Source organism: Coregonus lavaretus (assembly GCF_964263955.1).
Source record: "Coregonus lavaretus genome assembly, chromosome: 6".
Lineage (NCBI taxonomy): Eukaryota > Metazoa > Chordata > Actinopteri > Salmoniformes > Salmonidae > Coregonus > Coregonus lavaretus.
In genome coordinates, this window is record NC_139993.1 from 7,724,855 (window position 1) to 7,738,765 (window position 13,911).

General features: G+C 44.7%; 2 protein-coding genes across 3 annotated transcripts; one reads left to right on the forward strand and one right to left on the reverse strand.

Annotated features, from left to right (window-relative positions):
• Positions 1-248: 248 nt before the first annotated feature.
• Positions 249-6,549, reverse strand: LOC311130183 (UPF0450 protein C17orf58 homolog). Its single transcript, XM_084162878.1, has 5 exons — positions 6,477-6,549; positions 3,820-4,452; positions 3,309-3,395; positions 2,737-2,932; positions 249-482 (listed from the first exon to the last, which is right to left on the reverse strand). Exons 1-5 carry the CDS (start codon positions 6,538-6,540, stop codon positions 299-301), a joined length of 1,164 nt encoding a protein of 387 aa, XP_084019004.1. The 5' UTR covers positions 6,541-6,549; the 3' UTR covers positions 249-298.
• Positions 6,550-8,801: 2,252 nt separating this feature from the next.
• On the forward strand, positions 8,802-13,645 carry LOC311130224 (importin subunit alpha-1-like). Of its 2 annotated transcripts, XM_084162922.1 has the most exons (11): positions 8,802-8,837; positions 9,144-9,260; positions 9,376-9,516; positions 9,802-9,890; positions 10,005-10,273; positions 10,650-10,744; positions 11,018-11,281; positions 11,666-11,899; positions 12,428-12,610; positions 13,031-13,180; positions 13,440-13,645. In XM_084162922.1, the coding sequence occupies exons 2-11, from the start codon at positions 9,195-9,197 to the stop codon at positions 13,527-13,529; spliced, it is 1,581 nt and encodes a 526-aa protein (XP_084019048.1). In that variant the 5' UTR covers positions 8,802-8,837; positions 9,144-9,194; the 3' UTR covers positions 13,530-13,645. The 2 variants fall into 2 exon arrangements, with proteins under 2 accessions (XP_084019048.1, XP_084019047.1); XM_084162921.1 differs by lacking the exon at positions 8,802-8,837 and having other exon boundaries at positions 9,113-9,260.
• The last annotated feature ends 266 nt before the right edge of the window (positions 13,646-13,911 follow it).

Sequence of the window (13,911 nt, forward strand, 5' to 3'; positions counted from 1 at the left end):
AAGCAGAGGTTTAAAGACGAGAACCTTTGATATAGACGCCACTTGTGTCTTCTATCAAAGAGGACGCAAAGCTACAAGGTAAAGACTGTACAGACAGACAAGCAAAAACATTACCACTCAACCTTGATTATGATACAAACAAGTGCAGGAGGTCCATGCCAGAAAAAACAACAACATCTTGGCCTCGTCCTTCTACGTCTCTGCTGAAATGCTGAAGGGGTTATAGGTCACAGTCACTTCATGTTGACAGCTGCAATGTCTTTTCCGCCGCTGCAGGGGGCGATAGTCTGTTTTGGGTTCACCTACACTTGGAGCGGGTGGCCTCCAGGGCTTTCTGGTGTCTCCTCTTGTTGAAGCGCTTGACGTAGTTGTTGCTGCGCAGGAGGCCGTCCCCTGGCTTCAGTTTGCCCCCCAGCAGGGCCAGGAGGTCGTTGGGGAGGTGGCGCCTCCGGTGGTAGATCTGGCCCATTACAATGTATCGGCTACCTATAGAATAGCATGGGGGGAAGAGAGGGTGTCAGTGAATTCATTAGCAGTATTTGGTCTCTCTGCTCAACTGGTAGACATGAGTTCAGTCCCATTGACTATACTAGCATACCACATAGCATGGAGAAATGTATTGGGAATCCGTTATAAGTAATATGCTAGTGTTGCTATCGGAATGTAGCCATGGTGACACCCTATTCCCTATATCCCTCAAATTCAAATCTGGACCTCGAAGCCAGTTCCACTGCTTTTTTCATTCTTCCCCTCTAATCAGGGACTGATTTAGACCTGGGACACCAGGTGGGTGCAATCAATTATCAGGTAGAACAGAAAACCAGCCGTACTTCAGACCTCCAGCATAGGATTTGAATACCCCTGCCCTATATAGTGCACTACTTTTGTCCAGAGTGCACCATACAGTGGGGGAAATTTTTTAATTAGTCAGCCACCAATTGTGCAAGTTCTCCCACTTAAAAAGATGAGAGAGGCCTGTAATTTTCATCATAGGTACACGTCAACTATGACAGACAAAATTAAAATCACATTGTAGGATTTTTTTATGAATTTATTTGCAAATTATGGTGGAAAATAAGTATTTGGTCACCTACAAACAAGCAAGATTTCTGGCTCTCACAGACCTGTAACTTCTTCTTTAAGAGGCTCCTCTGTCCTCCACTCGTTACCTGTATTAATGGCACCTGTTTGAACTTGTTATCAGTATAAAAGACACCTGTCCACAACCTCAAACAGTCACACTCCAAACTCCACTATGGCCAAGACCAAAGAGCTGTCAAAGGACACCAGAAACATAATTGTAGACCTGCACCAGGCTGGGAAGACTGAATCTGCAATAGGTAAGCAGCTTGGTTTGAAGAAATCAACTGTGGGAGCAATTATTAGGAAATGGAAGACATACAAGACCACTGATAATCTCCCTCGATCTGGGGCTCCACGCAAGATCTCACCCAGTGGGGTCAAAATTATCACAAAAACGGTGAGCATAAATCCCAGAACCACACGGGGGGACCTAGTGAATGACCTGCAGAGAGCTGGGACCAAAGTAACAAAGCCTACCATCAGTAACACACTACGCCGCCAGGGACTCAAATCCTGCAGTGCCAGACGTGTCCCCCTGCTTAAGCCAGTACATGTCCAGGCCCGTCTGAAGTTTGCTAGAGTGCATTTGGATGATCCAGAAGAGGATTGGGAGAATGTCATATGGTCAGATGAAACCAAAATATAACTTTTTGGTAAAAACTCAACTCGTCGTGTTTGGAGGACAAAGAATGCTGAGTTGCATCCAAAGAATACCATACCTACTGTGAAGCATGGGTGTGGAAACATCATGCTTTGGGGCTGTTTTTCTGCAAAGGGACCAGGACGACTGATCCGTGTAAAGGAAAGAATGAATGGGGCTATGTATCGTGAGATTTTGAGTGAAAACCTCCTTCCATCAGCAAGGGCATTGAAGATGAAACGTGGCTGGGTCTTTCAGCATGACAATGATCCCAACCACACCGCCCGGGCAACGAAGGAGTGGCTTCGTAAGAAGCATTTCAAGGTCCTGGAGTGGCCTAGCCAGTCTCCAGATCTCAACCCCATAGAAAATCTTTGGAGGGAGTTGAAAGTCCGTGTTGCCCAGCGACAGCCCCAAAACATCACTGCTCTAGAGGAGATCTGCATGGAGGAATGGGCCAAAATACCAGCAACAGTGTGTGAAAACCTTGTGAAGACTTACAGAAAACGTTTGACCTGTGTCATTGCCAACAAAGGGTATATAACAAAGTATTGAGAAACTTTTGTTATTGATCAAATACTTATTTTCCACCATAATTTGCAAATAAATGCATTAAAAATCCTACAATGTGATTTTCTGGAAAGAAAATTCTCATTTTGTCTGTCATAGTTGACGTGTACCTATGATGAAAATTACAGGCCTCTCTCATCTTTTTAAGTGGGAGAACTTGCACAATTGGTGGCTGACTAAATACTTTTTTCCCCCACTGTATAGGGCAGGGCTCTCCAACCCTGTCCTGGAGAGCTACCGTCCTCTAGGTTTTCACTCCAACCCTAATCTAGCGCACCTGATTCTAATAATTATCTGGTTGATAAACTGAATCAGGTTAGTTACAACTGGGGTTGGATTGAAAACCGACAGGAGGGTAGCTCTCCAGGAACAGGGTTAGAGAGCCCTGATTTAGGGGATAGGGTGCCATTTGGGACGCATTCATTGGTTCCTTAAGTTGACACTTACCTAGTTTGATGTCAGGACAAGGCTTGCTGCATTTGTAGGTGTCCAGGACTAGGAGACGCACTTTGAGAAAGAAGCTGTCTGGAGTGACGTAGAGACGGCTCATCTTGTAGAAACCATCGCTGCTCACCATCAGTGTGATGAGTCTAATCCCCTTACGCACCATGTCTATGTCGTGAACGATCCCATTGATGGCTGAAATGTAACGGTAAATGGTCAAATGAAAGTAAAGGTCATTGTTTGTAACTATAAAGTGGATAGTAGCGCAGAGCACTCGTAGGTACAGATCTAGGATCAGCAAAACTGACCCAAGATCAGCGTTTAGGTGCAACTTCACCCTGCACCATGATGAGCAGCCTCTTTCTGTCACTCTAGTCTAAACTACAGCATGATTGGCGGGTTGCAAATAGACTGCACCAGACATTGTGTCATGGCCTTATTTTGTCCCCTTCTCCCATCCCTTCACTTCCAGTCTTTATGGAGAGATCACTGGAAGATGGTGGCCAGGCCACCCATCTCACTCTCATACAATAGTCTAACCCTGTTCACACACACACACACACACACTCACCAAATTCACTGTAGCAGTAGTACTCTCTCTCCTCCTTCTCCTTCCTGCACTCACTCATGCAGACGGCCTCGTGAGTGAAGTCAGACTCTGTGAGAGAGGGAGTCAAAGAGAAAGGAAGAGAGCGAGAGAGATGAGAAGAAGGAGCGAGTGACCGACCGGGCCGTGCCTGCTTGTGTGGAGCCAGACTTCATTCCAGTGTCATTAGAAGGACCAGGGTTGTCATTACAAAACCCAGGCGTCGCATTCCGCAGGAGGGGGCTCCACGTTCCCCGTCCTCCCCGTTCCGGGTCTCACCCCTTAATTACTGCATCATAACTGATCTCACTTAGGCATATTTAGCATTGCTATCATAACCTCTCACTCCCTAAGACTTCACACAAAGGGACACATTCAATCCAGATTTAGGTAGCAATTTGTGGCTGGAGAGGTAATTAGCTAACTATCCCCAAAATCTCAGCAGTCTCTCACTGTCACCATACATAGTGTGGGGGTATAGTGTCACTTTCCGTACCTCGTTTCAGGATGTCGAAGTGGTAGAGCAGGCTGGAGGAGCGACGGTTGATGAGCACAGATGAGCGGCTGTTATTCCGGTTGGCGCCGCCGGACTGGTACAGACTGGACTTCCCCCCAGGGCGATTCTCCTCCGGGTCCAGCTTTCTGGTTGGGGGGTCCCTGCGAGGGGAGGGGGCCGGGTGAGGGTGGGGGTGGCCCCTGGGTCTGGAGTTGGGGTGACTGTCCGGGTCACTCTGCGGGGGGTTGTTGAAGTTAGTGTGGGGGTCCCGGTGAGGGTCCACGTTGACTTTCTGTGTGCGGTTGGTGGCAGCGATTAGTGGCGTTTTGGGAAGTGCTAGACCCGCCTCGCCGCGGTTCTTCTCGCTGTTGTGCTCGATCAGGCGGTCATTTTTAGGGCCCTTCTTGCTCTTGTTGTGGGGGCCGGGGCGAGGGTCACTGTGCTTGGGCCAGACCCCCGAGGGAAGGGGGTGGAGGGCGTACTTGGGGTCCCCGGCTTTGCTGCTCTTTTCCAGGAGCTCATTGATGGGGAGAGAGGGGTCTTTGGTCCCTAGCCTTGTGCTCTGGTTCTGGGCAGGGTCGGGTAAAACACTCTGGCCCTTCTCAGAGGGGGTGCTGATCACGGAGAACAGCTCTGGATAAAGCAGGCAAGGACAATCCAGTTACACCCAGCAGTATATTATAACTTTATAATATCAATGGCCCCTATATCATACCTCCATCATATAAGGTTATGAGTACAGTTGATTGCTTCTTAATATAAGCAATAGCTTGAGACTATCAATAGTTTTTTAACTGTCAGAGCTGGGTAAAAAAGCATTGCCAGTTCTCTGCCCCTTCCACTTGGAACGAACTACAAAAGGGCATGAAATTACAGGAGCTTGTCTCCTTGAGTGTGTTTAAAGCTAGGGTGAAACTTATGGTGGATAATGAAGTTGGGGGCTGTCAATGTTTTGACCCCAGGATGCACCACACCTCCCCAAAGTATTTTGCCTGCTCAATCTTTAAATTGATGTTTTTAAACTGTGATGCTCTGTGTTTTATTATGTTGTAAATGTGTCTGAAACTTTGTGTGCTGATATTTGACCAGGTCTCTTGTAAAATAGATATTTCATCTCAATAAGACTAACCTGGTGAAATAAAATAAATTAAATGAGTGTGGGCACTGAACTAAAGCATACAAAATGCAGTGCACATATTCTATTCAATGGTGATTTTGTTTTTTATGTATTCACCATATATTCTAATCTACTGATATTACATAATCATTTCTAAAGACATTTTCATCCAGATCTTATGAGTAGGCCTATATAGTCTTACTGTCAGTACACAAGCCAAACACTTAAAAGTAAAGTAAAGAATTCACAGGATAATCATTGTATCCTCAAAAATGAAAATCTAAATTATGGGGTGGCAGGTAGCCTAACGGTTAAGCGCGTTGGTCTAGTAACTGAAAGGTCACTGCTTCGAATACCCGAGCCTACTAGGTGAAGAATCTGTCAATGTGCCCTTGCTCCTGGAAATCACTCTGGATTAGAGCGTCTAGTGGAAATATGCTTTGTAATTCGAACTAGGTGTAATTTACTGACAACCATAGTTGTCAGATTATGAGAATTTCAGCTTTATGATTTTCGCAAAGTAGCCTATACAAAGATTGAATTAGATATGTCTGAGATTGAATTATAGGCTTATATTTGTGAATGAGAAAAAATATGATATCAATCATAAAAATAACTTGAATTACATAAACATACATAAACATATATAAAGTCCTGCCATCCAGGAACTATATATCAGGCAGTGTCAGAGGAAGGGCCGAAAAATTGCCAAAGACTCCAGCCACCCAAGCCATAGACTGTTCATTCTGCTACCCTCCGGCAAACTGTACCGGAGCATCAGCTCTCCGACCAACAGGCTCTGAGACAGCTTCTGCCCCAAAGCCATAAGACTGCTAAATAGCCAGATAGCTAAATAGTCAATTACTGTTACCCAAACTATCTGCACTGACTCTATCTTGCACTGACTGACCCTACGCACACTCACTAGATGTTACATACACACCATATACATACTCACTCACACACACTACACTGTCACTCCCACAGAAAACCCTCACACGTTCACATACACTTAATACGCACACACGCATACCAACACAACACAAACACACGCACACGCACACACACTTTTACACTCATAATTTGCTGCTGCTACTCTGTTCTTTATTTCACTATTTTTTATTATCTATCCGAATGCCTAGTCACTTTACCCTGCCTTCATGTGCATACTGTATCTACCTCAAATACCTCGTCCCTCTCTCTGCATATTGATCTGGTAGGCTACTGGTACTCACTGTATACAGCTCCATTCTTGTGTATTTTATTTTATTCCTCTTGTGTTAGTTACTATTTTTTATTATTATTTGTCAATTTTATTTATTGCACCTCTGAGAAAATGTTTCGACTGCTTTATAAATCGACATGTCATCACATTTACGATAAATAAATAAAAACGTTTCAAATTATATTGGTTTTACAAGCAATTGCTATTTCCTAATGGATCTTCTGATCTACAATAATACTGTCACCATTCTTCTCCTTAAAATGTAAAAGTAATTAGACATTGTTGGAAAGCAGCAAGAATTGTTGCCCGACTTACCATTGTCCTCCGCTTCAGAAAAAGTAAACGCAAGTACCAGCAGGAGTAGAATAATCCCTGTCATCCTGAAAAGTGCTATTGGACCAACTTCGAATTCTGCTGGAGTGTATCTGAATTCCTGAGGTTTATATGCCTCGAGTTTGGAATGGAAGGCGTGTCACTCCGACGCAGAGGTAAACAGAGTGACACCAGAGACTACCTTCATTCATGAAGCCATAGAGGTCCTATTAAATTCCTAATTCTATACATGAAACACCCTTCGGTCTTTAGTAGGCTACTGTGTGTGGGGCCTTTTAAAAAACGTGGGCCAGCCTTTAGCCTTTAATTCTACTAATTACTGATGATAGTGATTATTAGTGATTACGTATTGTGATAGGCTATTTAAAATCATATGTGTTATTTGTATTTGTAGGCTATTGCATTGCATACAAATGGCAATAGCCTGCCCCATGTAGGATTTCACAATGTTGCATTTGACCAGTAAAAAAAAAAAGTGAAAGAAAACACTTTTGGATGCACTTGTCTAGGGGGCTATCCTCATTTCTCTCTCTTCCTCTCCCATGATACACACATGCTGCTTTTCGACTGTAAAGCCACACTAGTGTCTACACCCTTATGTTATACTAGGTAAATTGTTTCCATAACTAGGGCTGACGGTGAGGACTTGTTAAGAGTAGAATCAACAACCTCTGCAGTTGCTTTGTGAGAAGATGTTAAAGTGTACAGTTAGCCATTGTTATGTAAATTACATCTGATTATCAATTATATTGACCAGATACTCTAGTGCCCGCTCTACCCCGCTCCAGTGAAGATAAATGTCTTCAAAAATGGGAGGCAGTCGAGAGGAGGCAAGATCAGGTGGGACAGATTCGCGTGTGAAAAACAGGCACAACGGTTTCCACTAGTTAATACAGCCAAAAATATATATGTCTATATAGTAAATATTAATGAAAACAAAAATGTGCTTTTTGGTCTTACTTTAAGGTTAGGGTTAGGTATAAGGTTATCAGTGTGGTTATGGTTATGGTTAGGTTTAAAATAACATTTTAAAAATATAAATTGTAGAAATAGGCGTGTTTATGACTTTGTGGCTGTAGTAACTAGAGACAACCAGGCACAACTCCGATATAAATAGTTTTTCTCAAAGATGCCGAGATGTTACGTGTCCTACTTATATCAGTACAATCGTAACAACTTAATCATTACGAAACTTATATTCGATCAAATAATCCAGACGTAGCAAATAAGACATTACATTTTTTTGTTAACAAAATTCGACACGCTCATTGACCTCCATACAAAAACTCCTCGCTTGGTGAGCGAAAAAAAAGAAAAACGCCACCTGCTGGAGAAGACAGATTTTGGGCCCAATTATCCCTCTCGCTTCGCCTCTTCCTCTCTGCCCGAAATGAGAGCAGGTCCGCCAGATCCATGGCCCAGTCAGACACGGGTGCCAGCCCGCATAGATGGAAACAGAAAAGTCTGTGCCTTTTGTGTGAAAAACTAATATATACTGTATGGAAATGCATCACCAGATTGTTTCTTATTTATTCTGTTTGCCACTGTGAATGTGTAGCCTATACCGGTAAAAGTCATACGCGTAGAACCACTGCCCCCTTCTGGACGCAATGTCACAAACTTTGAGGGGACGCTTGGATGCTTGTGGTACTGCAGATTTCAAACATTTGTATTAAAGTCATGATTAAACCTTATTGCTATTTATGTGATTGATTTGTAGGGTACATTTTCGTGGGTCTTTCGTGGGTCGAGGCTCCATAGCTTAATTGTGACGTTTACAAATGCAATCACATTGATAAGAGACAAATTGGAGTCGGAGTGCATTCCCCCGGTTTTATAATCCATGTAGCTATTATCAATCATTTATCATTTTTATATCATTTCACATAAAACGGAAGCTAAATACGACCCAGATGGGACTCGAACCCACAATCCCCAGCTCCGGAGGCTGATGCCTTATCCATTAGGCCACTGGGTCATCACGTTTCCAATGAGCGCAGCCACAGTTTATAAAATTTTAAACATGACGCTAAAGGCGTGAAAAATTCCATAGAAGTGTGCATATTTGGGTTCATGACCAACACACTTACTACCAGATTTAGCTAAACTACTGTGCTCTGCGACATGTCGCAGGCAAATTTAATCAAATGTAGTGAAAAGCGAAAAGCTGTAGTATCGTCTCGCGATAACAGCGCATCACCACTAGCGACTCTTTCCGACTTTTTCAAAAAGGGGCCAATGAAAAGGTGCTTTGACTCGAATGGGCCAATCACAGATCGATGAAGCCGGAAATTTAAAGGCGGACTCATGTTTGACGTCATTGCTAGTAAGAACAAGGACAAGGTGAGTGCGGTCCTCATGCTTTTGTTACTTAATGTTGATTTTAATGGTTATAATAGAGCAGTTACTGGGTGCATTCGATATAAATGATATGCGTTGATATATTGTTCACTTATTACTGGTTTTGGGGTGTATTGGTTATTACTAAATGGTTATTTTGCGCGTTTTCAACCGGCCACATGTTAGAATATAGCTCGCCCGGCAGCAGGAACGCAAAACTGTCTTGCTAGCTAGGAAAACGTTGGCTATTTTAGTATTCAATATAAAGCACGCACATAGCTAACATCTAACTTCTCCCCATAACGTTAGTGATCAACACTACAGTAAAGTCATCGCCTTGTTCAATAAGCAACGAAAACTATGTCGACAACTGCGAACGACGCCGATCGCATCACCCAATTCAAAAACAAGGGAAAAGATACCAACGTAAGTTGAAATCGCTTTTGCTGCCTTATCTTGATTGATTAGCCAGCCATGAACACCTAGTTTACAGTGTTGCTATTTGTCTAGCACCGTGCAACTTGACGTTGTTCATCTGCAGGAATTGAGGCGCAGGAGAGTCGAGGTCAACGTAGAACTTCGAAAGGCAAAGAAAGATGACCAGCTTCTCAAAAGAAGGAACGTCAGTATCTGCCCAGATGAGCCTACATCTCCACTCCAAGAGAAGGACCAAAATGCACAGGTATTTTGTATCCATACTGTAACTACCCTTATTTGAAACACAAACAGGCAATGGCAAGCTTTTGATTATGACAGTGTACAGGCCATCAAAGGGTGAGCAAGATAAAGATGTCCCTCATCCCAATAGATTGATTTGGTGCCTTGCTGTCCTGTACTCTGGTCTATCAGAAGGCTGTTAGCTAGCGTCTATAATCTGTCACTTTGTTCCATTGACACACATGCAGACGCTCCACAGATACCATGCCAGGTCATGTAATTAATGTGTAATCCTGCCTTGTTTCCATAGCCTGCACAGCACTGGACGGTTGAGGAGATTGTGGCTGGTGTAAATAGCCAAAGCCTAGATCATCAGGTGCAGGCTACCCAGGCAGCCAGGTAAGTCACTAAGCGTTTCATTGGAAACCCGTTTTGGGTAATCACTTTCTGTTCTGACTGTTGGCTTTGTCTGTCCCTAACCATAACATTTGACTTGGCTTTCTTCCACCACAGGAAGCTGCTGTCCAGAGAGAGGCACCCTCCCATTGATCGTATCATCGGCGCTGGGCTGATCTCAAACTTTGTCAGCTTCCTGAGCCTGGCCGAGTGTCCTCCCATACAGTTCGAGGCGGCCTGGGCCCTGACCAACATCGCCTCTGGCACCTCGGACCAAACCACCGCAGTGGTGGATGGGGGAGCCATCCCCGCCTTCATCAACCTGGTGATGTCCCCACACCCCCACATCAGCGAGCAGGCAGTCTGGGCCCTGGGCAACATCGCTGGTAAGAGAAGGCACACCTTTACCCTGTATCGAGAGTGACTATGGCATGACTGTTGCCATTGATAGTGCAGAAACAGTGCGCTGAAAGCTTTTCTCGTGTTTGTTGGAAGAACTGTTCCTGTCAACCTGTCTTTCACGTCGGCAAATCGTTAGTGTGAAACTTCATTTCTTATTTTGCACTAGAAATGTGCTGCCTGGTAGCAATATCAATTTTTATCGGTATTTCTCTTTTGAAAATACTACTACTTGAACATATGGTAGTTCAGTAAACCTTTTGCAATAAGCCTCCTTACTCTCTGTGTGGGGTTGTATGCCAGGTCAACGGTCTTCTGACTGACCACAGTTTTGACATGGCCTGATTCCTCCCTTTTCCTCAGGTGATGGCTCCGCCTACAGGGACTTGGTCATCAAACATGGTGCCATTGAGCCCCTACTGACTCTGCTGGCCACTCCTGAGTTGTCTGTGTTCTCTGTAAGTTGTTTACGTGTTATGAGGAAGAGCTCTGGGTTGTCGTGGAATTTGTTAGCAAGTGCTGCAGGAAATTCCACTCGTTTATCAGCTATTTTTCGTGGTGGTTCTTGTAAAATAGGAATGTGGTTGATTTATGATGTTGTGCTATGTACAGTTGACTATTTAGCTTTCTCATCTTCATCTTGGCCCATTACCTCAATTTGCTGCATCCATAAATCTAAATATAGCTGTGTGTGTATATATTGATCTCTAACGACGTCTCCCTCCTTCCAGTCTGGTTACCTGAGGAACGTGACCTGGACCCTGTCCAACCTGTGTCGTAACAAGAACCCTGCTCCGCCATTGGCGGCCGTGCAGCAGCTGCTGCCCACGCTGGTGCGCCTGCTCCACCACGACGACAAGGAGGTGCTGGCCGACACCTGCTGGGCCGTATCCTACCTGACGGACGGCCCTAACGAGCGCATCGAGGTGGTGGTGCAGGCCGGCCTGGTGCCCCGCCTTGTCCAGCTGCTCGGCTCCGGGGAGCTCACCATCGTGGTACGTCCCTTCACCGCGGTTACCAGGCTTTACATTTAGTAAGACTCAGCGTTTGAATGGTGTATTTTGAGCTTTGATTTTAGCTGTACGTGGTTTCTAATGATTAACCTGTACAGTAGTCTGCCTTGTGGTTCCTAGAGACGGCTGCTCCGTGCTGATCTGTGGGTTTTGATTGACAGGCAAATATTAATCTCTGCGATTTATGCATGGGAGCTACCACTCCAAGTAGCTTCCATAGCCCGGTTGTTGAGACATTCCAAGTTACTGAGGAAAGCCTGTTGTAGTCCAGCATTCCAATAGTTTGGGTACTCCTGTTGTCACAGACATCGGTCAATTGTGTAGCTTGCATCTAAATCCTGCCCCCTTTATTTGCCTCTTTCCCAGACTCCCTCTCTGCGGTCACTGGGCAACATCGTGACTGGCACAGATGAGCAGACGCAGTGTGTGCTGAACTCCGGCGCTCTGACAATGTTCACTGCGCTGCTCCGCCACCACAAGTCCAACATCCAGAAGGAGGCGGCCTGGACCCTGTCCAATGTCACGGCCGGCAAGGACACCCAGATCCAGGAAGTCATCAACGCCGGCCTGGTGCCACTGCTGGTGGATGTCCTCAAAAAGGTATGACAAGGGTTCATGGGTTGTTCATTAGGGGCAAAACATTCAGGGGCTAGTATGCGTCAAGGGCGGATCAACTAGATTAGTTTTTCCTTTTAGGACCTGATCCTAGACTATTGGTACATACAGCTCCAGATTTTACATACACCTCCCTGTGTTTGACTATTTTCTTCAGTTTCGTGCCTACTGAACTTAAGCCTGGCTTATCAATTGTGCTGATCTACAATCCTTGTCTGAGGGTGCCCATAGAGAATGATAGAGTCCTCTAGTGGCCAAAAGGCTGTGTTGGCATGGGCAGCGCCATTTAGGGCTTCCACCATTTTAATGTAGTCAACTGCATGGAACATCCAACTTCATTGGCTGATCCAACTGGGTCATCAGGAGTGATCAGCCGATCATGAAGAAAATTGACTACTTCAAAATGGATATTGCCTCAATGGTGCTGGCCATGCTGTCACACTATGATGGCACAAAGATTAGTCCTCTAGGTATCTCTATGGCCCTGCCTCATTTGTGTCTTTCTTCAACCAGGGAGACTACAAAACCCAGAAGGAGGCGGTGTGGGCCATCACCAACTACACCAGCGGGGGGACGGTGGAGCAGGTGATCTACTTGGTACAGTCCAACGTGCTGGAGCCCCTGCTCAACCTGCTCTCTGCCAAGGACAGCAAGACCATCCTGGTCATTCTGGATGCCATCACCAACATCTTCCTGGTAAGTCAACTTCTGGTCTGTAAGAAGAACCGATAGGTAGAGCTTTTAAGTCTCACGACAGACATTATGAAGGGCAAGATGTCCCTCTTACAACCCAGAATTCTATCACTAACAAGTTATGGCTAATGACCAACCTATAACGCTGACAGTTTGCCTAGTGGTTCCTAGAGACAGCTGAATCGTGCTGATCTGTGGGTTTTGATTGACAGGCAAATATTAATCTCTGCGATTTATGCATGGGAGCTACCATTTCAAGTAGCTACCATAGCCCGGTTGTTGAGACATTCATGTTTTAGCATTGCTTTGCTATTTTCAAATATGATTGTATGTACATGTAATGGTTATTGATTTACAATTAGAAATGGATACAGTGGATTCAAGTGTGTGTAAATGCCCAAACTAAACGAGTCGTGCTCTCAGGCAGGAGAGAAGATCGGCGAGGCAGAGAAGCTGTGCGGGATGATCGAGGAGTGTGGCGGCCTAGACAGGATCGAGGCGCTGCAGTCCCACGAGAACGAGATGGTCTACAAGGCCTCTCTCAACCTCATCGAGAAGTACTTCTCTGGCGAGGTGAGACCTTCACCAAGCATTGACTTGGTGAAGAGGCTGATTGTTATCAAAAGGAGACATTGAACTTGAGCTGGGTTTTATTCCCCAAGTTTATCCTTTCACATCTGCCCTAGTTCACCTTATTGCGAATCTAATGTGCTTCAGAAGGTGTTATTGGTAGAGAACAGCTTTGTGGAGTGAAACTCATCCATGGTAAATTAGTGGATGCAGTTGCAATTTAAACTATTGTTCTGGTGTCACCATCTGTCTTGTCTTTCAGGATGAGGAGGACGAGTCTGTCGCTCCAGAAATAACAACTGACGGCTACGCCTTCCAGATCCCTGAGAACCAAAGCACTTTCAACTTTTAAATGTCATTGTTTCGTGTCTCTTTTTGTATGTGTGCTGTAGTCCCTCAAATTTCACTAGTGTATGTAAGTACAGATATTTCCTTGTTCTACTACAACCTGTAAATAAACTTTATTACAAAATGTGGTGTGAAATTAGTTGGTTTTTGGCATAAAGCTTGATGCTTCCAGTACAAAAGAGGAATTAAATAATTTGAGGTTCCGGTAGCCTACACCACACTGAATTTACTGCATTACATGCACATACAGTGGGGGGGAAAAGTATTTAGTCAGCCACCAATTGCAAGTTCTCCCACTTAAAAAGATGAGAGAGGCCTGTAATTTTCATCATAGGTACACGTCAACTATGACAGACAAAATGAGAAAAGAAAATCACTGTAGGATT

What these genes read in the sequence shown, in the direction of transcription:
- LOC311130224 (XM_084162922.1), top strand. Translation starts at nt 9,195, where the DNA reads ATGTCGACAACTGCGAACGACGCCGATCGCATCACCCAATTCAAAAAC. An exon ending in AGAAGGACCAAAATGCACAG is followed by an intron (nt 9,517 to 9,801) that starts GTATTTTGTATC and finishes TTGTTTCCATAG; the next exon opens with CCTGCACAGCACTGGACGGT. An exon ending in TGGTGGATGTCCTCAAAAAG is followed by an intron (nt 11,900 to 12,427) that starts GTATGACAAGGG and finishes TTCTTCAACCAG; the next exon opens with GGAGACTACAAAACCCAGAA.
- LOC311130183 (XM_084162878.1), bottom strand. Translation starts at nt 6,540, where the DNA reads ATGACAGGGATTATTCTACTCCTGCTGGTACTTGCGTTTACTTTTTCT. An exon ending in CTTCGACATCCTGAAACGAG is followed by an intron (nt 3,396 to 3,819) that starts GTACGGAAAGTG and finishes CCTCTCTCACAG; the next exon opens with AGTCTGACTTCACTCACGAG. An exon ending in CTACTGCTACAGTGAATTTG is followed by an intron (nt 2,933 to 3,308) that starts GTGAGTGTGTGT and finishes GTTACATTTCAG; the next exon opens with CCATCAATGGGATCGTTCAC.